The following is a 25,456-nucleotide window of genomic DNA, read 5'->3' as shown; positions in this document are numbered from 1 at the left end:
GCAATGTGTGGCATGCTGAGAAAGTCCACAAATGTTGCCAGCTGAGACCTGAAAAGAACCCGAGGCGTAGAACGACAGTGCCGCGGTGACTTTAAACTCGACGGACAGTGCAGTACTGATGGTGCTGGCAGGCTGCAGATCTTCCTTTATGAGCTGGCATACCTCGGAGATAACCTCTTTGTGGAAGCGCAGTCTCCGAAGGCAGGTGCTATCGGACAAGTTGAAGTAAGACTGCTTCTCCCTGTACTTGGGGGGTTGTAACGTTTGGTCCTCTTCATCAGTCTGGCACGTCTTACATTGGACACATAATGCTGGGGAGCGTACCTTCTGCCATCTCGAGTCTGAAGCATGTAATTAGTCATCAAGAGACGGTGGGAAAGGACAGGCCCCATTCCAACAGCTATCTGTTTTCCACAGATTGGTCACAAAGAATGAATGTCCCGACGAAGACGCCTATTAAATTCCAATCGTTCACAGTATGATAAAGATGTTTGTTCAGATATTCACATCACCTCCAAAGACCTCCAGAGTACATCCAAACTCCCCCGAGGTTGAAGCAGAGCAGCCTTTTAAATGATACGACATATGATTTAGAACATGGCGTCCATAACGCTGTGAGTAGTTCCAGTTAGTTACACTTTTTCTCGGCGAACTTTTGGGCGAGCGATATCATGGGCGAGGTGGTGAAAGTGACGCCTGGGCGTTAGTTTTGGCAAATGTGATCTTTACGACAAAATAAAGTGGGCGGTCAGTATTATTGAATCTCGGCGTTAATTACGTGCGGAAAGTAACGCTAGGCAATATGGGCGTTGATTTCGCCCATTCTGATGATTCCGCCAAAATAGTGGGCGGGTGGTATTACTTTTTCCCAGCGTTACGCACATGGGGAAAGTAACGCTCGCCAATAAGTGTCCGAAAAATGCCTGTCCATTTTGTGGTTAAATGGGCGATATCTGGGCGTTTTACGTCATTTCAGCGATAAATGGACGGTAAGTGGGCGTTAAGCAGGCAAAAAAAGTGGAAAATCTAGCCCCATATCTTTTTTTTAAATAGCCAGATTGGAGGCTGCTCTCCACTAAGTTTCAAAAGGGATGACAGGAGACAGTGGGGGAAGTTGTGCCCCCCCCCACACCCCACTTTTTAATTCATTACTTCTGGCTTGACTCCGCGGAGGAGTTCCTGGATTTCCTGCCTGGATTGGCTGGCAAGCTGCCTGTGAGCGCTGCTTTAGTATTATGGATATGAGAGCAAACCATGATGGAATTGGTCGCCTGAAAAATGGCTTCAGTCAGTCTGTTAGTAATGGGACAATGGCTTGTCTTTGTGAATCAGTTTGACAAGACAGAGATATATCAATATAGCTATTCACGGCTCAGGTAATATAGCAGCTATGTATTTGTACATTGAAAGAAAGACTTACATTTATATAGCGCCTTTCACAACCACCGGACGTCCTAAAGTGCTTTACAGCCAATGAAGTATTTTTGGAGTGTAGTCACTGTTGGAATGTGGGAAACACAGCAGCCAATTTGCGCACAGCAAGTTTCCACAAACTGCAATGTGATCATGACCAGATCATCTGTTTTAGTTGATTGAGGAATAAATATTGGCCAGGACACTGGGGGTAACTCCCCTGCTCTTCTTTGAAAGAGTGCCATGGGACCTGATAGAGCAGACAGGGCCTTGGTTTAACATCTCATCCAAAAGACGGCACCTCCAAAGTGCAGCACTGCACTGGAGTGTCAGTCTAGATTTATGTGCTCAAGTCTCTGGAGTGTGACTTGAACCTGCAACTTTCCGACTCAGAGATGAGTGTTTTACCCACTGAGCCACAGCTGACACTTGAAAGGGTTACCCGTCTATGGTGTCGTATTTATGAAAAACAAGTTGCACTGGAATGCATTTATTATCGTGGTCGAAAAGGACACAGAACTAATGTATGCAACATCAGGCCATTGAATAAAGCAAAGTAGTTTACCACAGAGACTGTGGATTGATTTATAAAAGAGAATAAATATTTTAAATTCAGTGTTTGTGGCACTTGAAGGTTGGTGAAGACAGGATTGGTGGGGAGCAGAATAGGATATGGGCAGCGGAGATTTATACAAATTGAAGGTGCATTATGGGAGACTGACGAGGCGAATACTTAAGTGAAATTTAAAGATGACAAAGGAATAGATAAAAGTGTTGGCACAGGGGGAGGGAGTTGGAGTGAGATGGGAAATGTGGATGGTGAATTATGTAGTCTTAGTGATGGGAAGGTATGGGGTGGAGTTAACAGTGGGATCTTGTAACCATCTAATAATTATAAATGGTGCAATTGGCTACACACAAAGAACCTGTTAATTATTGGTTTTATGCAGGGTTCAATCCTAGCTGATAAAAGGTTGTAAGTATATGACCTGCATTTAATACACACATCTATTACTATTTCTGGACTGGATAATAAAAGCTTATTAAATATTGAAAGAAGTGGTTTTGTAATATTGTTTGTGATATTACCCAAGTACTTAAAAATGCTTCTTTCGAATTTGAAATGAAAAAAAACACATCCTACCACATTACCAGACTGAACAGCAGGCTCAGCAAAAACAATTTAATATTTCTTTGAATTCCAAGAGGAAAACTGATGTCAAGCAAACACCCACCTGCCCACATGACTAGAACAACCACAATAATGATCAGCTCGCCCGTCCTTAGTTGTGTATAATGTCGCTGCAGCATCTTTGCTGTCACTTCATCTGTAAGACAGAGATCAAAGAGCGAAGTGAGTGACCGAAACAGCAGATAAGATTAGGAGTCAATTAGTGAAACTATTTAACTACTGCCAAAATATTCAACGTCTTACCCTGGGATTTATCGGAATGAGTGAAGTTACTGTTAAATCAAGGAGCACGAAGAGTGTTTGAAAACACTGAACCGCATTGCATAATGATTGCAGGAAAATTACCTTTTTGAAATGTATTAATGCTGAATATTGGATGTAGGATGATAGAGATGTAAATGTATACTGAAGACATTTAGACTGCTCCACATAAGTATAAGCTATAGACACATTACTGCACATACAAGGAGAAAGATTTCTTCTGTGCAGTAGGTGTCGCAAATTTGGTAAAATGTGTACTTGTAAACAGGTTGATGATTTTGCTATATTTAGCAGATGCAGCAAGTCTTCCCCTGTGGCTAGTGCTACATCAGAATTCTCTCCCAATTTCTTCCTCTCCCTGCCTCCTCTCTGTGTCAATGTCCCTCACCATCTGCTTCCCTTTCCCTAACAATATCTGCTTCCAAATTCATCTCCATCCTTCTCAGAGAGATTGAGGAAACACTAACTGGGGTCAAGTTGCCTGCAACCTGAAACTTGTCTAGCCTGAATTTAGAGCGGAAGCATGGAAATAATGAGCATTTCAGTAAGGCATAGCAGAAGCAACAGGGCAGAGCAACTGAGAGGAAGGAATGGGAAGTTAGGGCCATATTCTATTCTGTTAATTTTAATGCATATTTAGATGTGTGTAAACAATGGTGAAATGGGTGTATCAGTGGACTGTTCAATGCTGCTCTGAGGATTGTTCTAACTCAAAAAGGGGTTTATAAAATTCATAAGATTTAAACAAAAATATTTTGAGATGTTAATCCTTTGTTAAAGACCAATTAGGAAGGAGATGAGTTAAAAGGGAATATTTAATTCCAGTCATTCCTGGCATTAGAGCGTAGTAATGTAGTTTTTACTTAGCTGTGTGGTGCCAGGAGGGGGCAACAGAAATACTGTGGGCCACTATGCTCACCTCCACCATCCTCCCCTGCCATCCCCCCGCACTACACTCCTCCCCCCCGCTCTCCACCCTGCCCCTCCAGAGCTTGCCTGCACCCGGCTTGACATCAGTGCCGGCTGATTTTGTGAAGGCCTCAACCGGCTAATTCTATCGGGCTGTCTGCCCACTGCTTTTATGGAAATGCGGCTCGAGGCACGATTTGGAAGGGGGGGGCTTTGTGCATTCATCTTCAGGCGCATGCTCGGGTCACACTGCCCGCTTTGCTTCAGTTCCCCGCACAAAGCCAATTACTCCGCCTCGGTCTCGACTCTGGTGCAAAGCCATGGAGAATGATGAGTGTATTAAAAATCTTTATGTCTGCACAAGTTTCTAGTCTACAGAGTCTTAATGCATTGATATTAACCCCCTCCATGACAGATGGAAAACTGCTCCCTCCCTGCCTCCCCGTGAATATCGGGGCCCCTATGTGCAAAGCCATGCTAGATCGACCAGTCATTTTATAAACTACAGTGGGTTGGGCATGTTGACCATATAATCTAACATCACTCAGTAGGTCACAGTATATTTCATGTTCAAATAAATATATATTATAGATGTTTGAATAGTAATGCATCACTAGCTTTGTTCTTCCAAGTGATAAATAACCTGGATTTGCAACCATTGTGGGACAGTGTGAGTTATGGGATCACTTTCACAAATTAATATTCAACAGACAATACTTATCTATAAAGTTGCCCTACAGTGGGATGAACACAAAAGCAGCTGATGGTGACTTGCCCTCAAATTCCCCCTCCGTCGCTTTGAAGAAGCACCCGAGGTGTGCTTGGTGCTTCAGCATGGCTGACGAGGGAGCATTTTGACTTGGAGATGAGCCTTCTTTTGCTATCTGCACGGTTTTAGATATGGGGTTGGATTCATGGGCATGTAGGATTCATGGGCATGTATAGCCTTCTACTTTGCATAAGCAATCCTGTGTGCTAAGGCATAACCTTGATGGTCTGATTTATATATGAGTATCAATTTTGTTGCGTTCTTACACAGCAGTAAACCTAAAATGAAGCGACCAGAAAAAATGAATTTAAAAATTACCTGCACTGCTCACTGCAATAATGTGCCGTATGATACAATGAGAAAAGTAAGTATTGTCTCTAACAAAACAAAATTTCACTGGCAGAGTACTGACGGGAGTGTAGCACAATTCATTATACAGTGCTAACATGCTTGTATGCACCCAACAAGAAAATAAATGAATATCAGGCTACCATTTGAAGATTTTCAATCAGTCAAACAAGTGCAGTATATGCTTCCTATGATGGCTTGACCTTGATTTTTGATAAGCTAAGTAAGACCACTTCCAGTGATGTTACACTGATTTTTCATTAAAGAGCATAAAGGAGTTATTACATAGGATATGCAGCACAAAAACAGGCCTAACCAGTCCATGCTGGCGTTTAAAATACTCTGGACTCTGGGGAGGTACCAGTGGATTGGAAAGCAGCTAATGTAACGCCTCTGTTTAAAAAAGGGGGCAGACAAAAGGAAGGTAACTATAGGCCAGTTAGTTTAACATCTGTAGTGGGGAAAATGCTTGAAACTATCATCAAGGAAGAAATAGTGGGACATCTAGATAGGAATAGTGCAATCAAGCAGACGCAGCATGGATTCATGAAGGGGAAATCATGTTTAACTAATTTACTGGAATTCTTTGAGGATATAACGAGCATGGTGGATAGAGGTGTACCGATGGATGTGGTGTATTTAGATTTTCAAAAGGCATTCGATAAGGTGCCACACAAAAGGTTACTGCAGAAGATAAAGGTATGCGGGGTCAGTGGAAATGTATTAGCATGGATAGAGAATTGGCTGGCTAACAGAAAGCAGAGAGTCGGGATAAATGGGTCCTTTTCGGGTTGGAAATCGGTGGTTAGTGGTGTGCCACAGGGATCGGTACTGGGACCACAACTGTTTACAATATACATAGATGACCTGGAAGAGGGGACAGAGTGTAGTTAACAAAATTTGCAGATGACACAAAGATTAGGGGAAAGCGGGTTGTGTAGAAGACACAGAGAGGCTGCAAAGAGATTTAGATAGGTTAAGCGAATGGGCTAAGGTTTGGCAGATGGAATACAATGTCGGAAAGTGTGAGGTCATCCACCTTGGGGAAAAAAAACAAAAAAAGGGAATACTATTTGAATGGGGAGAAATTACAACATGCTGCAGTGCAGAGGGACCTGGGGGTCCTTGTGCATGAATCCCAAAAAGTTAGTTTGCAGGTGCAGCAGGTAATCAGGAAGGCGAATGGAATGTTGGCCTTCATTGCGAGAGGGATGGAATACAAAAGCAGGGAGGTCCTTCTGCAACTGTACAGGGTATTGGTGAGGCCGCGTGCAGTTTTGATCGCCTTACTTAATGAAGGATATACTAGCTTTGGAGGGGGTACAGAGACGATTCACTAGGCTGATTCCGGAGATGAGGGGGTTACCTTATGGTGATAGATTGAGTAGACTGGGTCTTTACTCGTTGGAGTTCAGAAGGATGAGGGGTGATCTTATAGAAACATTTAAAATAATGAAAGGGATAGACAAGATAGAGGCAGAGAGGTTGTTTCCACTGGTCAGGGAGACTAGAACTAGGGGGGCACAGCCTCAAAATACGGGGGAGTCAATTTAAAACCGAGTTGAGAAGGAATTCCCAGAGGGTTGTGAATCTGTGGAATTCTCTGCTCAAGGAAGCAGTTGAGGCTAGCTCATTGAATGTATTCAAGTCACAGATAGATAGATTTTTAACCAATAAGGGAATTAAGGGTTACGGGGAGCGGGCGGGTAAGTGGAGCTGAGTCCACGGCCAGATCAGCCATGATCTTATTGAATGGCAGAGCAGGCTCAAGGGGCTAGATGGCCTACTCCTGTTCCTAATTCTTATGTTCTTATGTTCTTATGCTCCACTCGAGCCTTCTCTAGTCTAACCCTCTAATCCCTTCTCCCTCATATGCTTGTCTAGCCTTGCCTTAAATGCATCGATACTATTTGCTTCAACCACACACTGTGATAGCAAGTTCCACATTCTCGCCACTTCTTCTGACTAGTGACTATCTTATACTGGTGGCCTCTAGTTATGCTCTTCCCCACGTGGAAACATTCTCTCTATATCCACTCTATCAAAACCTTTCATAATTTAAGATCTCTATTAGGTCACCCTCAGCTTCTTTTTTCAAGAGAAAAGAGATCCAGCTTGAAAGATCACCAGGTTGAAATAGCACTGTGATATTAGTTACAGATGTACTACATATTTGTGTGATATTCTTTGATATTTTAACAAAGGCATAAAATAAGGTAGTGCCTTTTCTTAAAATAGCAGACTAAGGAATTTCAATTGGATCTGCCAAGAATGTTGTTACCTCTAAGAGTGGAACAGCAACGTGATGGTTGCCAACACTTAAGGTGCAAGAACCGCTGCAGTATTCTATAACCAGTCAGTGGCAAAGCTTCACACACCGCTCCTCTTGAAAATCCTTCAAATTCTTCAAGCCTTTTGCATTGTCAGGAACCATCAGGGTCAATGTTGTGAAATATTTCACCTTAACATAGCTGTAAGCAACTATTGCATGACAGCTAAGACACCAAAAAACATGTGTGAAGTGTCTTCCGGCATTGTAGCGATTCTACCAGAGCTTAACAAATGCGGTGCAGAGACAAAAGTATTTAGTTTGCAAGCAGAAGTTAAAGTCGTGTGGGACACTGTTCCAGTTCTTGGCTCACTACTACTTATATTGGATTTGTTAAATGGCCTTTGTTTTCCTTTGGCCTTTCACAATCTTGCCTAAGTTAGTATAAGATTAAACTATGTCTTCTGAGGATGCTTCCATTTTCAATCCAGAGTTTTTTCATTTGTGGATCTCCAAACCTGCTTTCCCCTCCCCTGGGTCTTTAGTGGATTGGCTTTGCCACTATCCCTGGCTGCTGGCCTAACTTCTGTTGCTCTCCCTGGTAACTGGATTCACTGAAGTCCTAATTGGAAGAGGAACACTCTTGCTGTTTTGTGCACAAGACTAAGGGTCAACAAATGGTGGTACCATGTTGAATAATATTCCACAAAAAGATGCTTTATTTCAGAATGACTTAGGATCAATTAACTTGTTTAAACTGCAATAAGCAACTGTTTCCCTAAATATATTTACCTAGGAATCTTAATCTCGCAAACAAATTTGTAATACTGCAATAACAACTCTGTATTTCTACTCAAAATATGAATGTAAAATTGCAAGATTCAACACATAGAAGCTTATAATTGATATAACGTGTAAAAGATCTCATGGTACTCTATGAGGAAGAGCAGGGGAGCCCTGGCCTATATTTATCTCAACCTACACCTAGTGAAAGTGGAGGTGGTTGGGCTAAACATTGATAGAGGAAGTACTAGAAAGGCTGGTTGTAGTTAACGTAGATAAGTCACCAGGACCATATGGGATACATCCTAGAATGCTGAGGGAAGTAAAGATGGAAAGTGAAAAGGGACTGGCAATAATCTTCCAATCCTCCTTCGATACAGGGGTGATGCCAGAGGATTGGAGACTGTGTAAGGATAAACCCAGAGAAAGGGCGGGGTTTGGGACTATCTGAAGCGCTCTTGCAGAGAGCCAGCACTGACTCGATGGGCTGAATGGCCTCCTACTGTGCTGTAACCATTCTATGATTCTGAGATTCTACACGTAAAACAGATTTTCTGGTCATTTAGCTCATTGTTGTTTGAAGGAAATTGCTGTGGGCAAATTTCCCTACATTACAACAGTGACTACACTTCAAAAATACTTAATTGGCTGTGAAGTGCTTTGCGATGTCCTGAGGTTATGAAGGCTCTATATAAATGCAAGTTCTTTCTTTTTTTAAATACTCTAATCACAAACAACTATTCAGTCCTGTCCTACAACATCTGAATTTTCTTCCCTCAGCATCCTAATGTTGAATATTAATTAATGGCCCTTTGCTTTATATAATTATATAATCTCTATTATGTGTCTGATCTATGTAAAGTTTATTTAGACATTGCTTTAAAAAACATCTCCTTCACTTTCTACCCTACTCCTTCCTTTTCCAAAGATGGTGATTACTGGATTCAGCTCTAGGGTGTCTTGTGTAACAACTTGCATTTATGTAGCACCTTTAATGTAGCAAGATGTTCCAAGGCGCTTTACAGGAGTGTTATCAGACAAAATTGACATAGAGCCACATAAAGAGATATTAGTCCTGGTGACCAAAAGCTTGGTCAAAGAGATAAGCTTTTCACAGTGATATAAAGGAAGAGAGAGAGGTAGAGAGGCAGAGAGGTTTAGGGAGGGAATTCCAGAGCTTGGGGCCTAGGCAGCTGAAGGCATGGCTGCCAATGGTGGAGCAAAGGAAATTGGGAATGAACGTGGCCATTCTTCCTGTGTGAGTCTTGGCAGTGAGTGCCAGTGGGGTAGTCAACCATGGGGAACATTACCATTGAGTCTAATCCTAGTCTTACCAGATGTTGGCGCATATCAATTTCCAGCAGTAGCCATTGGATGGTGATCAGGAATGGAAATTTTGGCTAGTTATTTTCTCTCCATGGGAACACTCAGGATAATTATAACACCTCGTTTGCTGGCACAGCTAAGTCAGATAATATCACAAAGATTGAACCTGGTCTGTATGGCTTAGTGCAATAATACTCGGTCTGTGGCAAGAGTTTCATCAGAACAGCTCTAAATTTGTATAATTCTGTTAATGCAAAATCAGTAGCACAATTCTCGTAGCTGGATTTACCCTATAAAAGCAAACAGGACTTGCATTCACTTTCGGTAATATTGATTTAGTTCACAAACAAGAAGATTATAAGGTCATGGGTGAGGTATGTTGCTGGTGTTGGTGACATGCATGAGGAATGATTGAGAGGAGAATAGTGTAATTCCTTTCTTCTATTTATATGCCTTGAAGTAATGCCGTGGGATACTAGTGTAGGAATAATTAATAAATTTGTCTGAAATTCTTCTATTTGATAATCTAGTGTGTTTAAAATGAATGACCCTGATAAAATACAAAGTCAAATTTCATGAAGACATTAAGTATTTGTATAGCAGTCTGCCACAGCATAATTTCAAGGCCTATGAGTTTAATGTGGAGCATTAACCAACATTGATATTCAGGGGTAAAGTTGTAATTTAGATTGCCTCTGCATTAACATCATTTGCCATTTAATCGTTAATCGATGTTTAATTCAAATCAAGAGCCTCAGTGCAGCAAAGGCCTGCCCTTCAATGAAATCTGAAAGACTTCCATTTCGGAGAGTATTACCAGAGATATTAGCAAGACAATAGCACAGATAGATAGGCAGAGGTGACACTCACCTTATTGCTGATTGTACGTTAAACATACTAATTGGTGATCATTTAAATTTATTTAAAGAAACGATTATGTGAGATGAATGAATAGAAGTAAGAAATGAATTCTACAATTCATCAGATGACACTGGCAATAACTTGCATGTTTCATTTTGCGCTTACAACGCGAGCATCTGATTACTGCATCACTTCAGTTGCAGTCCACCATCCGCAGCACATGTTCTGTCTGAATGTAACCATTGTCTTGCTATCAGTATTTCTTTGCTTTATCATTCAGAAGTAATATAGAATGCTCACAAGGTTCATAAAATGGATTTATAGCACACCTAAACGGGAACAGAAGTAATTTAATTTAACTGCTTTCTCTTTAGTTCTGCTTGTCAAAAAACTGTTATATTACAGCTCTCACCTCTTGGGTAATGGTTACGGTTACTTCTTTTACAAGATTTTTCAAGGATATATATGTTGAATATAATTGTACTGTGTAACCCAGCTAGAAATGAAACGGGTCTCGTATGGAGCTTTATTGGCAAGAATATGAAAATGTACAATATAGAATAAAATATTAAACAGTTACAGTAAAACAAGGATTGCAGCTTAAAATGTTGCCGAACCATCAGTGCATCTTTTTTGATCCGTAATAGACCACCAATGATAGGACTGCTTTGTTGGAAATTACTTGTAGTGCATTTTGCTTATTATTATTGCAGGTGCACATTCTTGTAGCAGGGTCCACAGGGATATTGCAGCATAGTGTCAAATGAAAACAATCACAGAAGCAAGGCATGTACAGCAGAACTCGCTGACCCGGTACGCCTGGTTCATGTAGAAGAATCATCACCTTGCAGTCTTAACCAACGACTAATGAAGTCCAATATTTAATGTTAAACCGGAAAAGTAATATTACATAAGAGCAATACTTACCAAGAACGAACTGCGTGGTGTAAAGTGATGCTCAGTTTTGTTTAAAATGTCAATTTTCATAGCTTATTCACAAACCTATTTTTTTACTTCATTGTCGGTAAATTCAGCTAGAAACATATGTGGTCCATGCTATCCCTTTTTTTGATCTTTTTGTGTATTCTGGATAAGGTGATATTATAGTGTACTAAGTGCATGCAGCCTGTAGTTTTGTTATATAACTTTCTATTTAAAATATGACTAACATTTGAAACATGATTTACATTCAAACTATCAATTTATATTGAATTAGGTACACCTATGCTAGCTTCTACCTCTGCAAAGCTCTCTAATATTCCATTACTTTTTGTCTTTTCCTTTTGTCTACTTCTAAGACTCTCTCTAGCTCCTCTTCCACCTTCTTCCAAGCCCTTTCCGAGTCCATCTCCTCAATGAAACCCACCTCTTGCTCCCTTGATCCTATTCCTACTAACCACCCAACTTCCCTTCCTGGCTCCCATGGTAGCTGACACTGTATAGGGATCCCTCGCCTTAGGTACTTTTAGGTCTTCCTTTCAAAACCACCATCATAACTCACATCTTTAAAAAAAAAACACCCTCAACTCTTTTGTCCTTGCAAACTCCCGGCCCATCTCCAACCTACCTTTCCTCTCCAAAGTCCTTGACCGTGATGTCACCTCCCAAATCTGTTCCTACCTTTTAGGTGTTTGAATCTCTCCAATTTGGTTTCCATGCCTGACACAGCACTAAAATAATCCCCAAACCACAACTTTACATTCTCTGTCACCGTGACCATAGTTGCCTCATCACTCATTCTCCTTGATATCTCGATATCTCTGCACCTTTGATAAGGTTAATAACACCATTCTCCTTCATTGTTTTGCCTCCACAGTCTAGCTCGGTTTGAATGCCCTTGCTTAGTTTTACTCTTCATCATCATCATAGGCAGTCCCTCGAAACGAGGATGACTTGCTTCCACGTCAAAAAGGGATGAGTTTACAGGTGCTTCAATGAAGGACCTAATATTCCAGATCCCGAACTACATCTTGAAGGGTGGAAGATGTCTGTGCGTGGATTTTTTTAACGTGTGGTGACCGTTGCACACCAGCCACCACACGGGCTTGACAGAGCTAGGTCTTGGTCCAGTGGCAAGGATTAATCAAAACTACTGGAGACCAGCTCTGCTTCACGGGCCTAGTGCGCACACATATCACAGTGTGGGTCTCTTACCTCTGAGAATAGCTACACTGGTTCCACCCCCTCCCTGGCCACTGTCTCAGACTAAACCAGATTGTTTGAAAATTCAGTGCCTTATTCAACCCTGAATTGAGCCCATGTCCTCCTTTTTACAAACACTGCCTCCTTTCACTTCTGTAACACCGTCCGTCTCTGCCTTTGCATCAGCCCATCTGCTGCTGAAACCCACATCTATGCCTCTGCCACCTCCAGACTCGACTATTCCAATGCGCTCTTCCCTGGTATCCCATCCTTCATCATCTGTAAATTTCAGCTCATCCTAAACAGCCATATCCTGTCCTGTGCCATCCCACCCACCCATCATCCCTGTCCTCACTGCCTACATTGACTCCCAGTCTCTCAATGTCTCTAATATAAAATGTTCATCCTCATGTTTAAATCCCTTCATGGCCTTGTGCCTTCCTATTTCTGTAACCTCCTGCAGCACTATCTGTTGTTCTGACTCTGGCCTCTTGTGAATCCACCTTCCCATCACTCCACTATTGATGGCTGTACCTTCAGCCACCTAGACCCTTCATTCTCAAATCTCCTCCCTATATCCCTCCAGAGGTCACAGAGGAGGGAATTAAAACTCCCTTACCTTACTAATTAAGAAAAACTAAATGCTGTTGTCCTTCATCAGTCTCCAGGTGTGTTTCCTGTTAAACAGCAAACTGCATAAATTCATGTCTTTTGCAATTTTTTAGTCTTAACGTTTTACAATATCTCAATTCCCTCTGAGCCTGCATTTGATGAAAAAGCTTCTATATTTTCTGATGGTGCTTCAGTAATGAGGATTATAATGAAAGATTCTGTCAATGTAAAGTCACCTAACCAGATAAGTATTTAAATGATTTAATCACATACAAAACAAAACTCTTCAAACTCTTTGCAGGTTATTTAGAATTGTAATATCCAGTTGCAGAAAGCAGCCAGATTGAGCTTCAATTACTTTGCCATTCTATGGCAGCGTATAGATTTACCGTTACCTTTTAAGGCCAATTGTTCAGCTTCCTTTGGGGTCCTAAAGGAGATCGGGTCACTAGCTGGGCTCACGCCGCTCAGGCTAATCGACTGAACATGGACAATATATTCCGTGTCCTCCTCTAAATCCCACAGCACACAGGAACGGGTTGTGGTATTCACTTCCTGGATAAGGCGCAGCATTCGCACATTCTTTTTCTAGAAATAAAAAGAATAATTGTTGAGGTTGAATGAAAAATTGACACTTTGAACACTTAGAACAAAATCAACGGGATGATTCATTACTTTGAGAATTTAGAGACATTCCCTTAATACCAGTAAGTGCTATTTCAATTCGGCAATTAATTCACTGGTTAGATCCAGACTGGAGAAGCAAGTCAGTTTGCAAGATGGGGGAAGACTAATAGCAATGGGCAGAGCAGCAGAATCCAGTTTTAACTTCTTCGTTGTCAATGGTTGCAATGTCACCTCTAAAGCCTGGTTAAGTAATGTTCTCATGGTCATCACTTATACACATGTTTTACATAGCCAGAGGAGTTGCTGTGCATGTAAGGTTACACTGCAATTATGCATCATCTGGATCGCTGTGTACAGCAGTATGCTAAACTGGAAATTTTCCAAGAGGAGAATTTATTCTGAAAATGAAAGATGCTAGCACATTATTTATTTTAGCTCAGAGAATGGACCTAGCTGTTGTCACAGCTTTCTTTGTTGCATGCAGTTGTGGCTTTTCTCTCTGCCCTGTTAAATATTCAAGATTTGTTTAAAAGATTTGAGGCTGTTTATGTTGTTCCTGTGCAAAACCTTTCAGCATTGAACACGGGGAACACAAGACACCTGCGATTACAGTGTGACAGATAGTCATGAATATTCTAAAATGTCAATACATAGAACGTATCAGTTTAAATATTCGATTTCCATTAACTTTGAATTGCATTTAATTTCAATTTCATGGAATATAATTGTTATCACCACTCTCCAGGGGGCTAAGAATATAACAATTGACTGAGATTTATTTGCTCACATCTGTTTCCTGATTGCATAATGCCTGTGTTATGGTGGATAAATAAAATAAACTCCAGAATGAACAGTTGGAGGAACTGCTATAGATTTGGGCTTTTAATTATCATCACATTCATATTTAATCACTTAGGTTTCCCCCCAATGTAATTTATTAAAGTGAATTAATATTGCAGCTTGTTGCCAGTGATATGTATTAATGACATCATCATACCACAGTGCTTCGTGGATCCACACACAAAATGGAATCTGAGAAGACAGAGATGTGCCTCTTTGTAAGTGTAGAGATTGCATTTGGAGGGATGTGCCATGTTATTGGTGAGTGTCTCCATGATGTCCTAGCAATCTCGAAGGTCGACTTTGTCTCTGGGAGGTAATTTGTTTGGAGAGCTCTGGCGATCTCCACCATGAGGATACTCTCAGTGCTCAAACATCCTGCTGGGCATATTTTGCATTGTTCAGGCATGCATGGTTAACATGGGGGCTTTATTGGATCAAGGAAGCGGAAGTCCAAATGATGCCTGGGCATTAAAGGCAGCAGCAATGTTAAAGAGGAAGGTGGAATGGAAGCCCCACAGAAGGATTTTGAATTCCACAGGTAATGAAAGCAGGATTTTTTTTCATCTTGGTAGCTTCTGATAAATAGTGGTATGTTTTTAAATTCATTCAAGCCTGCCAGAAGCTCTGATTTGCATGTCAGTGGTCTTCATGCATATTCATATAGTGCTGTCCCCTGTGCAAGAGCTTGTGCTGCTGTGTCATGGAACATAGGAACAGGAGTAGGCCATTTAGCCCCTTGAGCCCGTTCCACCATTCAATGAGATCATGGCTGATCCATGAACTAACTCCATATACATCGCCTTTGCCCCATATCTCTTAATACATTCGGTTAAAAGAAATCTATCAAGCTCAGATTTAAAATTAACATCGTCATCACAGACAGTCCCTTGAAATGAGGATGACTTGCTGCCACACCAAAAAGGGATGAGTTCACAGGTGTTTCAATGAAGAATCTAATATTCCAGGTCCCGAACTGCATCTTGAAGGGTGGAAGATGCCTGTGCGTGGATCTTTTTAACGTGGGGTGGCCGCTGCACACCAGCCACCACACGGGCCTGACAGAGCTAGGCCTTTATCCAGTGACAAGGATTAACCAAGAGGACTGGAGACCTGCTCTGCTGCATGGACCTGGCGTGCACACACATCGTAGTGTGGGCTGGTCCATGCTGCCCTTGGGCCCTCGCCTCTTCTGGGCCCCGATCACATTCCTCTACAATCTCTCGCTGCTCTCTTGCCCCGACCTCTCCACTCCAGCTGTACATTCCCATGCTCCAAATCAGCGTCCTGGATTTAGGTGATGTCAAATCCAGTCGCCCTCTTTGCAGCTGTCACAATTGAGCCAGCATCAACTGTCGTTTGCAGAAGAGAGTTCCAAACTTCTACCACTCTTTGCATATCGAAGTGTTTCCTAACTTCACTCCTGAAAGGCCTGGCTCCAATTTTTAGGCTTTGTCCCCCAGTCCTAGACTCCCCAACCAGCAGAAATTGTTTCTCTCTATCTAGCCTATCAGTTCCACTTAATATCTTGAAAACTCTTCTGGCTGAGATGGCAGTAAGTCTCATTGACTTATGCAAATCAGGGCCCTATTACGTATACAGGCCCCCGAATGCACAAGTACCACCCATAAGGACTTCTACATAGAGTTGCTTAACCAGCACTCCATAAAGAAACTCATGGTTCCTCACCTGAAAAGAAGGATGTTTGAGGAACATCGTACCTACGTGCAGTCTCCAAGGATGTATGGCAAATGATAAGTGTAACTCTTGACAGTATTGCTCCCATTTTGCAACATCGGGGAAGAGACATAGCAAATAGGAGCAGTAGTAGGCCATTTGGCTCTTCGAGCCTGCACCACCATTCAATGTGATCATGGCTGATCCTCTATCTCAACACCATATTCCCGCTTTTTCCCCATATCCCTTAATGTCTTTTGTTTCTAGAAATCTATCTATCTCCCTCTTAAATATATTCAGTGACTTGGCCTCTACAGCCTTCTGTGGTAGAGAATTCCACAGGTTCACCACCCTCTGAGTGAAAAAAATTTTCCCCATCTCTGTCCTAAATTTCCTACCCCGTATCCTGAGACTATGACCTCTTGTTCTAGACTTCCCAGCCAGGGGAAACATCCTCCCTGCATCCAGTCTATCCAACCCAGTCAGAATTTTATACGTTTCAATGAGATCCCCTGAACTCTAGTGAATACAGGCCTAGTCGACCCAAGCTCTTCTCATACGACAGTCCTGCCATCCCAGGAATCAATCTGGTGAACCTTCACTGCACTCTCTCTATGGCAAGTATATCTTTTCTTGTCTTCATTGCATGAAGCAATGGAGCATTTGGCAGCTTCAGTGGAATCTGCTACAGGCTCCCACCTAAGAAGCAGCCAAACACTAGTTGGTGCCTCGGCCTCCTCAAAAGCACAAACTGAAGCCCTGCTGGCAATAAAGGAGAGAAGAGAGAGCAGCCTGCTTTGCGGCTTCCAGACCACAGGACCGCGATGCATGCCACTGCCTCTCAGGGCTTTCAGGTTCTGACCGCTGTCCTGAGAGCAACTGCTCTGAGGGGGCCACAGATCCAGGGCCCAGTGGAATTAGAGTGACTGGAATCAACTTGCCTACTCCTGCTGTTTCTCAGGGCAGCAGTATGTGCCATGCCTCCCATCAAAACACAAAGGATCTGACTGGCAAATATTTCAATAAAGTAGTGTCTGAAGGTGGACTGAGTTATTTTCTGATCTGTTAAAAGCAAATTGAAAATGATGGAATCAGATGAGGGACTGGACTGAAGAAAAGTTTATTGTGCTAAATGCTAACGGGTCCTAGAGTCTGGCTTTTCTTACTCAATCCCACCTTAAATTGGGCAGGATCACGGCAGAGATTGATGGAAATTTGTGGAGAGGCCTGCCAAGAATATGTGTGGAAGAAATAAGAATCAAAAAGTTGAAGGCGTTCTCTTGGAAAGGCTCATAAAAATCCTATTTGTGAATCGTTTCATCGTATCTGGCATGTCCTAAGAGCAAAAATTACATTTCCAATTCTCTGCAGAAATTAGATGTACCTCCAACAGCCATCCCGTGTGTGATGAATGCACTATCACAGAGATGTTGCGATTATTTCAGGGACTGCGAATGATTCAGAGAGAATGTGGTATGTTGAGTGTGTCACACCATGGACTGCATTTATTAAAATGTTATCAGGGTGCACTGCCCTCCCAGCAGGCCGTCATTTTACATCTCAATTCTTTAAGTTTCTGCAACTTTAAAACAATTATATTTCATTGCTCTTTCTGTCTCCATGTCATCCTCTTTCGAATAGGTGAGCCGGATAATGTGGGGTGTCGACTACTCCATGGCTACTGTTATTGTCACTTCATCATCCAACTTGAGATACACTGCGTGCAGCAAGGTGGATCTTGATTTTCTCTATCCCTTAATAATAATACTTCACCATCTCACGACCTGTTCATGCACTGGTAAAATTCATCCAGAGTGGATAATGGAATAGGATATTAGTCAAGGCTGGAATTGAAAACCAACACCTCTGAATGGTCTAATTTTACCACACTATTTGTAATGCATTCTAATTTACACATTGTCAGTCTTGTGTACAGTGGAGCTTGCCTCAGTGCTATATAAGCCCATATTTATCTGTCATTTGCAAGATTTACAGCTGAAGTACCTTGTGTTATTGGTGTTTCATACACTCTGCAATCATGCAGAATATTTCTAAATCAATGACGACCTTAAAATGGAAACTAATATTGACATTAAAGCAGGTCTATGTCAAAGTGTAGGATTCTAAGAGAGAGCCGATAATATTCTGGCAAATTTTTGTTATATTTCACAGGAAGATCAGAACCTTTGTTCATAAGCCCTGAACAAATCTATTTAAGCAGTTTTTTTAACATTAATCATTCCAGTTAAAGGTCATTCAGGCTTGCCCATGCAGCAGGTCTCTCATTCATCACTTTCTTCCTGGCTGATAATATTGAAAGTGAGACCATTCTCAAGTCTAGCAGACCCTCAGGGGTACTCTGAGTTCTGCCCATCATTAGTTGTGAAGTTCTCCGCCCTTGAGCTTGGGGACAATAAGTTGATTAACAGAAACTTGAACTTTGAGGTACTTTTGGGGAGAAGAAGAATATCCATCCTGATCTTAATGACACGGCAGTAATTGAAAACTAGTTGCTTTCAGCTAAGTAGATCGCTCCTGTCTAAAGACTTTATACAATCTACCATTGGATCCTAGTGATGCAGGGGGAAGAAATTTATTGCCATCAAATTTGGTAGCTCAGGAATATTTTTAGTCAGCCAAGGAAGAGGTCCAACTGTTGTATCTGGCTATACTTCAGAGGTAGATCGCAATTGCAGCAAAGCAAAAAGTGGACACATTTCAGAACCATTTTCCATTGTGTTATGTAAATGATTCAGTGCTGTGCTGGCAAATGTCTGATTTGCTCTCTCCACCTGGTAAAACTGCCAAATTTCACAATGTTTATTCCATGTTGAGACTGCAGCAGACATTTATTGTCATGATGCAGATCTAGATAGAGTAAAAATGGTCAATTTTTAAAATCTACCAGCTTGACTAATATTCAATAACGTGGAATTATTGAGCTACTTTGAAGTTTTGCTCCCTGTTACAATACATAAAAAGCCATAGCAACCGTATTGAGGCAATGGCTGGAACAGCAATTTTGAATGCACTAGATGCTTTACACAGTCAGTGCCATCTATATTGATATCAATCCTCAACGATATTATACTTGTAATTTTTACTCAGGCTGCAATTTTATTTGCTTACAAAATGTTAAGAAAATGCTATCTATGTCAGTGGGTTATGCTGCAGCACATGCACCATTCAGAGGTTTCAGCTTACCATGGTGCACCTTTACTGGATTTTATTCCAAACAAAAAAACTATTTTGAGGTACTTTCATATGTTTTTTTTTCTCGCAGCATGACAAAGATGTTGAGGAACAAGTGCAACACAAGAGGGGGAGGAATTAGAATCCAAAAGTACCGATCAAGCAAATCCAATAATACCTGCTGTGATATAGCATAGCCAATAACAGCATCTCCATCAGGAACCTCCCATGATACCACTGCCGAGTTGGCCTGTAGGTGGCGAACGGTGACATTGACGGGAGCTGCTGGTATGTCTATAATTGGAGAAAAGAACCAAATTAAAACCAATCTCATCATTTGCCGCTCTTGAACTCTTTTAAAAAGAATGGTTTTCCACTCACTGTTCACCAAAATAGTCTCTTTTTTTTGAATTTCCACAGCCTGCCTCTAAATTACATTGCTTCTGTTTGCTTTATATTTTTACCAAAATGAGGGATGACATTAAATATTTCTAAGTCAGTTACAGAGCAAGGCAAACACATCTCACACTCCCCTTACACTGTAGGGAGTGTAACTTAATCTGAGTCTTAGAAGAATACCTCTGATGTGTTAGTGTGACGTTTCCATTTGTCACATTGTCATACTCAAAGTAAAATTGCCAAGTCGATGTCATATTTGAAAGCAATTTTTGTTCGAGTTAGTCTTCCTAAGTACATCTCATTTATCAAGGGATCAATGCATAACATGATACTGTATATATTTACGTTTCTCCCTGTCAGTAATATGACTGCCTATAGATTACCATCTGACCAGCAATTCACAAAATAGGTCCTTGTCTAAAATGAATCGATATTTTCATAAGTGAGACAGAAAAGTTTTAGATAACTTTCATCTGACTCTAGTATTTTAACTCAGAATATACTTTTTGTTTTGAAGAATATATAGATGTTTTTAAATCTCTAGCGAGAGGTGATTCACCAATTAATAAATGGATGGAAATATATTTCATGGATTCATATTTCTGTGAAAAAGACATAACACCAATCCCATCTGATGAATTTGGTGCTGTTTTGCTCTGAGTGAATCTTTACTGAACCTTTGACACATAGGGCCCAAAATTGCCCAGGAATTGTTCCGTTTTTTTTTGGAGCAACTTGATTTTTCTGGAGTATCTTAATAATCCCCATTTTGCACATTCAATTTCTGTCAGTGTAAGTGAGTTAGTTAGGATTTTTTTTAGTTTAGTTTAGTTTTTTTCAAAAGGGGGTGTTACCAGCCACTTATGTCCGTTTTGGCCATTTAAGCCACTTTGGACAGCTAATAATTGCTCCAACTTAGGCCAGCGTATGTAGCCACTTGTGGCCGCACTGAAAATCCTTGCGGAGAGTTCAGAAATCAGCGCAGGTAGCCAGAGGTGGGCGGGAAGGGAAGCGGAGAGGACCTTGCAAAGCACTAAACAAAGCACAACAACATTCAAGAAGCATAAAAACCATCAAGAAGAAATAAAAAATAAAACTTAAGTCCAATCTTCCTAACTTGGCCCTGGAAGTCAGCAAGAGGTCACTCGGCCGGGGATAGGTGCGGGTGGGAAAGCACAGGGAACTGGCCACAGGCTCGCAGAAGACACAGGCAGGCTGGGCTGGGCTCGCAGAAGAGACAGGCTGGCTGGCTGCATGAATCTATGGACAACGGGCCGGCCGGCCAGTGCGGAAGGCCACTCAGCCGGGGATATGTGCGGGCGGGATAACCGGGTGGGAGAGCACAGGGAACTAGCCGATTGCCAATGTTATTCGCTGTTGCGCATGTGCGAACGCTCCAATGTGCATGCACAGCGCTGCCGGCACTCCTTCACACACAAGGCCCTAGCTCTGCCCTCCCCGCCGGCACTCTTTCACATGCAGGGCACTAGCTCTGCCCCCCCCCCCCCCCCCGCCGGCACTCTTTCACATGCAGGGTCCTAGCTCCGCCCCCCCAATCCACTAGTCACACTACGCCAAGCCTGGCCAGAATCCAGGGAGATCTTTTTGGCACCGTTTTCAGCCTACGAAGTCAATGCATCTCTGGTGAGTGTGCCGAAAAAATGGGTGGGCCAAATTTGAGCCCATAGATAGAACAGAGCTGTAACTAAACAGCACAATCATAAGCCTCATTCATCCTTGCGTTGGTAAATCATGCACAATTTTCAACTCTTGTATAAATCTTTCATAAAATATTACTTACGCAAAACACCAAAAAAACACATGACTTATGGCAGAAAAAAACACCGGAACGAATAAAATTTCACTTCTCTGAAACCTGGATGTATGTGGGGTTTCTATTGGTATATCCATGGTAGTAACCAGCATGGGTAGCACCAACATAAATACATGGTTTGCATTATGTTTGCCTGTCCTGTTGTTAACAGGCAGTCCAGAAACAACTACGTTTTTAAATAAAATAAAAGACCATTTTTGAGCTTGCTTCTAATGGCACTCTCGCTTTTGAGTCAGAAGGTTGTGGGTTCAAGTCCCACTCCAGGGACTTGAGCACGTAAAATCTAGGCTGACACATCAGTATAGTGCTGAGGGAGTGCTGCACTGTCGGAGGTGCCATCTTTTGGATGAGACATTAAACCGAGGCCCCGTCTGCTCTCTCAGATGGATGTAAAAGATCCCATGGCAGTATTTCGAAGAAGAGCAGGGGAGTTATCCCTGGTGTTCTGGCCAATATTTATCCCTCAATCAACACAACAAAAACAGATATCTGGTCATTATCACATTGCTGTTTGTGGGAGCTTGCTGTGTGCAAATTGGCTGTCAAATTTCCCACATTGCAACAGTGATTACACTCCAAAAGTATTTAATTGGCTGTAAAGCGTATTGAGATGTCCGGTGGTTGTGAAAGGCGCTATATAAATTTAAGTCTTTCTTTATGATCAGCTTTCGAGCTAAATGAGGATTCTGAAGAATTTTCATCAGCAAAGTAAATCTCAGAACTCAAGGCAAAATCACATTCCCTGACTGGTTTTGGACTTGGTGAAAAGTGACACTTCTCATTTCCACAAAAATATGTACATACACATCGTGCTTCCAATAATATATTTTTTTAATTCTATTTTTTCATGCCAGTGGCAATATAAATCACCAGAACAAAACTTTTGAGGTTGGACCACAGATTACTGAGTACTAATAAAATGAAAAAGAATATATTATTAACCTAAAGATTTAAATTGTTTATAATTTGTTCAATATTTCTTTCAAGAGAAGTTTCACCTCTGTTTCTCTAAGGTGTTTTTTTTTACTGTCATTTTAACCTGCCATTTTGCACTTGTCTCCTGGCAGCAGTAATATCATATTAAGCTGGATTTTGCTCTCAGTAGCGAACAAACGGTGCCAGTCATTCATTACATTTGCTCAAGCGACTGCCTATGATGATGATGACTTGCTCACAGACTTTCTATGGGATTTTGCACTGGAACTTACTGTAAATTAGAGATACTATTCTCGCGCAGCATCTTCCTGATTTCTGCGTATAACTGCGCGTGTACGGATGCCGGAAGTTGCTGTCCGATTTACACTTCAATAACAGTGAGCGCTGTTAGCCTCACCGTTATTTCTAATGCAAAACTTGGCCCACTGAAAATTGTCACGGGTTTAATTTGCAGTGCATTAACATCATTAATTGGTTTAAGACTAGGATTTAATTAGCTGCTGAAGCCTACGAGCTTCACTACTGCATTGAAAGTTGTGTTCTTACAACAGTGTGGATTAAATTACAATTTAGCTGCATCAGAATTAGCCCTGAAGTAATGTTGGATTACTTTTACGGCATGTGGAAACATTTCATGTATATTAATTTCAAATTAAGACCACGTATTTCACTGTTACTTTGTACTTCATTCTCGAGGTCTCGATGAGAGCTGCATCTCAACGACTAATTAATTCATTCCCTAATGGTTCTGGGGAATCACTTTGAAGTATCTCAGTGATGGATTACTCTGGAATCATTGAAAATATGAATCAAAACCAACTCAATTTCACCTGATCTTTTTAACTTCAGCTCATTTTAAATTAGTACAGTATTTTTATTCTTTTTAATTATCTATACCAAAAGAAACCACTATCGGCATCGAAATAGTCCAAAATGCACATGAGTAATAGACCAGCTATGCACTTCTTACCTATCTTAGCAACTTGATCGGTATCAGGTCCTAACAGCAATGATTCCATCCTCCAACAATTGTTTTACATCGGATTACAGCGGATGTTCGGCACAGAAATAGGCCATTCGGCCCAACCATTCCATGCCGGCGTATATACTCCACTCGAGCCTCCTCTCGTCTTTCCTCATCTAAATCTATCAGCATAACTCTCTATTCCCTTCTCCCTCATATACTTGTCTAGCCTCCCCCTAAATGCAACTATACTATTCACTTCAACCACTCCACATTCTCACCACTCTTTGGGTAAATAACTTTCTTCTGAATTCCCTATTGGATTTCTTGGTGACTATCTTACATTGATGGCCTCTAGTTATGCTCTTCCCCACAAGTGGAAACATTCTCTCTGTATCCACTCTAGAAAAACCTTTCATAATTTTTAAGACCTCTATTGGGTCACTCCTCAGCCTTCTCTTTTCAAGAGAAAAAAGACCTCGGTTGAAAGATCCTCAGGTTGAAATAGAACCATGTGATATTAGTAACAGACATATTAACACATTTGTGTGATATTCTTTGATATTTTAACAAAGGCATAAAATAAGGTAGTGCCTTTCTTAAAATAGCAGATTAAGGAAATTCAAATGGATCTGCCAAGAATTTTGTTACCTCTAACCTCTAGTTATGCTCGTCCCCACAAGTGGAACCATTCTCTCTGTATCCACTCTATCAAAACCTTTCATAATTTTAAAGACCTCTATTAGGTCACCCCGAGCCTTCTTTTTTCAAGAGACCCAGTCTATTCATCCTTTCCTGATAGGTATACCCTCACATTCCTGGTATCATCCTTGTAAATCATCTCTGCACCATCTCCAATGCCTCTATATGCTTTTTATAATATGGTGACCAGAACTGTAAGCAGTGTGGTCTAACCAAGGTTCGATACAGGTTTAGCATAACTTCCCTACTTTTCAATTCTATAGCTTTAGAAATAAACCCGAGTGCTTGGTTTGCTTTTTTAATGACCTTGTTAACCTGTGTCTTAACTTTTAGTGATTTTTGTATTTGTACTCTGTGATCCCATTGTTCCTCTAGACTCGCACCCTCCAAGTAATAAGTGACCCCCGTATTCACATTTATCTGTGAACTTCATCTTCCAATTATATGCCCATTCTGAAAGTTTATTCATGTCCTCCTGCAATGTTATTCCCTTTAAATTTGTTTCAGGCATCTGTGGCCTTTACTTTATCGCTTAGTGGTTACTTGAGGCTCTGATGATGCTGATTATAAAGCGGCCCTAAACTGGTGAAATACATTTGGTGTAGTACCTTCTCTCATGTTATCCCTAGAATCTGAGCAATGGCGCATGTGTCAGATTACATTGCTCTGCTATGTCAGTCACAAACGGATCTGTCCAAATTCAACACTTTCTTTAAAAAAATACATAACAGTGAAAGTGAAATGCAATTCTCATAAGAGTAGTCTTGGGATAAATTCCTCTATTATTTATCTCTGTGGAGGAGGCTTCAGCCTCCACTTGACACCTGCAAAAAGCAATGTGGTTCTGAATAGAACTCAGCTACACAGGACATTAGCCTTGTGTCCTATCATTTCATGGCAATGGTGTTCCGGTTCTAACAACAACAGCATACTATTATATAGCACTCAGTTTCAGTAGTAAAACAATTTCTATAAACAGATTATTTTGCTTATGAATTTAAGCCTCTATCTCTTATTCCCTTCACTGCACCATTAGTATAGCCAGCTCCAGCAATTAACTCCAATCGTGGTAAACTGCTTACTGGAGAGCATGTGGGATGTCCTCTACATGCCTTGTCAATCAGAAAGCAGAAAATCACAATGCTTGACTATTCTGTACAGGCTAAATTATCACATTGCTGTTTTTGGGAGCTTGCTTGTGCGTAAATTGGCTGCTGCATTTTCCACATTACAACAGTGACTACACTCCAAAAAGTATTTCATTGGCTGTAAAGCGCTTTGAGATGTCCAGTGGTCGTGAAAGGCGCTATATAAATCCAAGTCTTTCTTTCTTTGGTAAACTGAGTGTAATCTCAAGGTGTGTCTTTTGGAATGTGGTGTTACCATATGAGCCACGAAAA

At 41.3% G+C, this 25,456-nt stretch overlaps 1 protein-coding gene across 1 annotated transcript in view; it reads right to left on the bottom strand.

Moving 5' to 3' along the window:
• The window catches only part of fndc5a (fibronectin type III domain containing 5a), a 100,691-nt gene that overhangs the window by 34,272 nt on the left and 40,963 nt on the right, over window positions 1-25,456 (bottom strand). The window contains exons 2-4 of the mRNA XM_070898705.1: window positions 19,400-19,515; window positions 13,281-13,473; window positions 2,649-2,741 (exon numbers count right to left, since the gene is read on the bottom strand). Coding sequence (XP_070754806.1) covers window positions 2,649-2,741; window positions 13,281-13,473; window positions 19,400-19,515 — 402 coding nt within the window. The remainder of the gene's footprint in view (window positions 1-2,648; window positions 2,742-13,280; window positions 13,474-19,399; window positions 19,516-25,456) is intronic.

This window comes from Pristiophorus japonicus, chromosome 14 (genome assembly GCF_044704955.1).
Source record: "Pristiophorus japonicus isolate sPriJap1 chromosome 14, sPriJap1.hap1, whole genome shotgun sequence".
Taxonomy (NCBI): Eukaryota; Metazoa; Chordata; class Chondrichthyes; family Pristiophoridae; genus Pristiophorus; species Pristiophorus japonicus.
The sequence above is the reverse complement of the archived record's forward strand: the minus strand, read 5'-3'. Positions and strand labels throughout refer to the sequence as shown.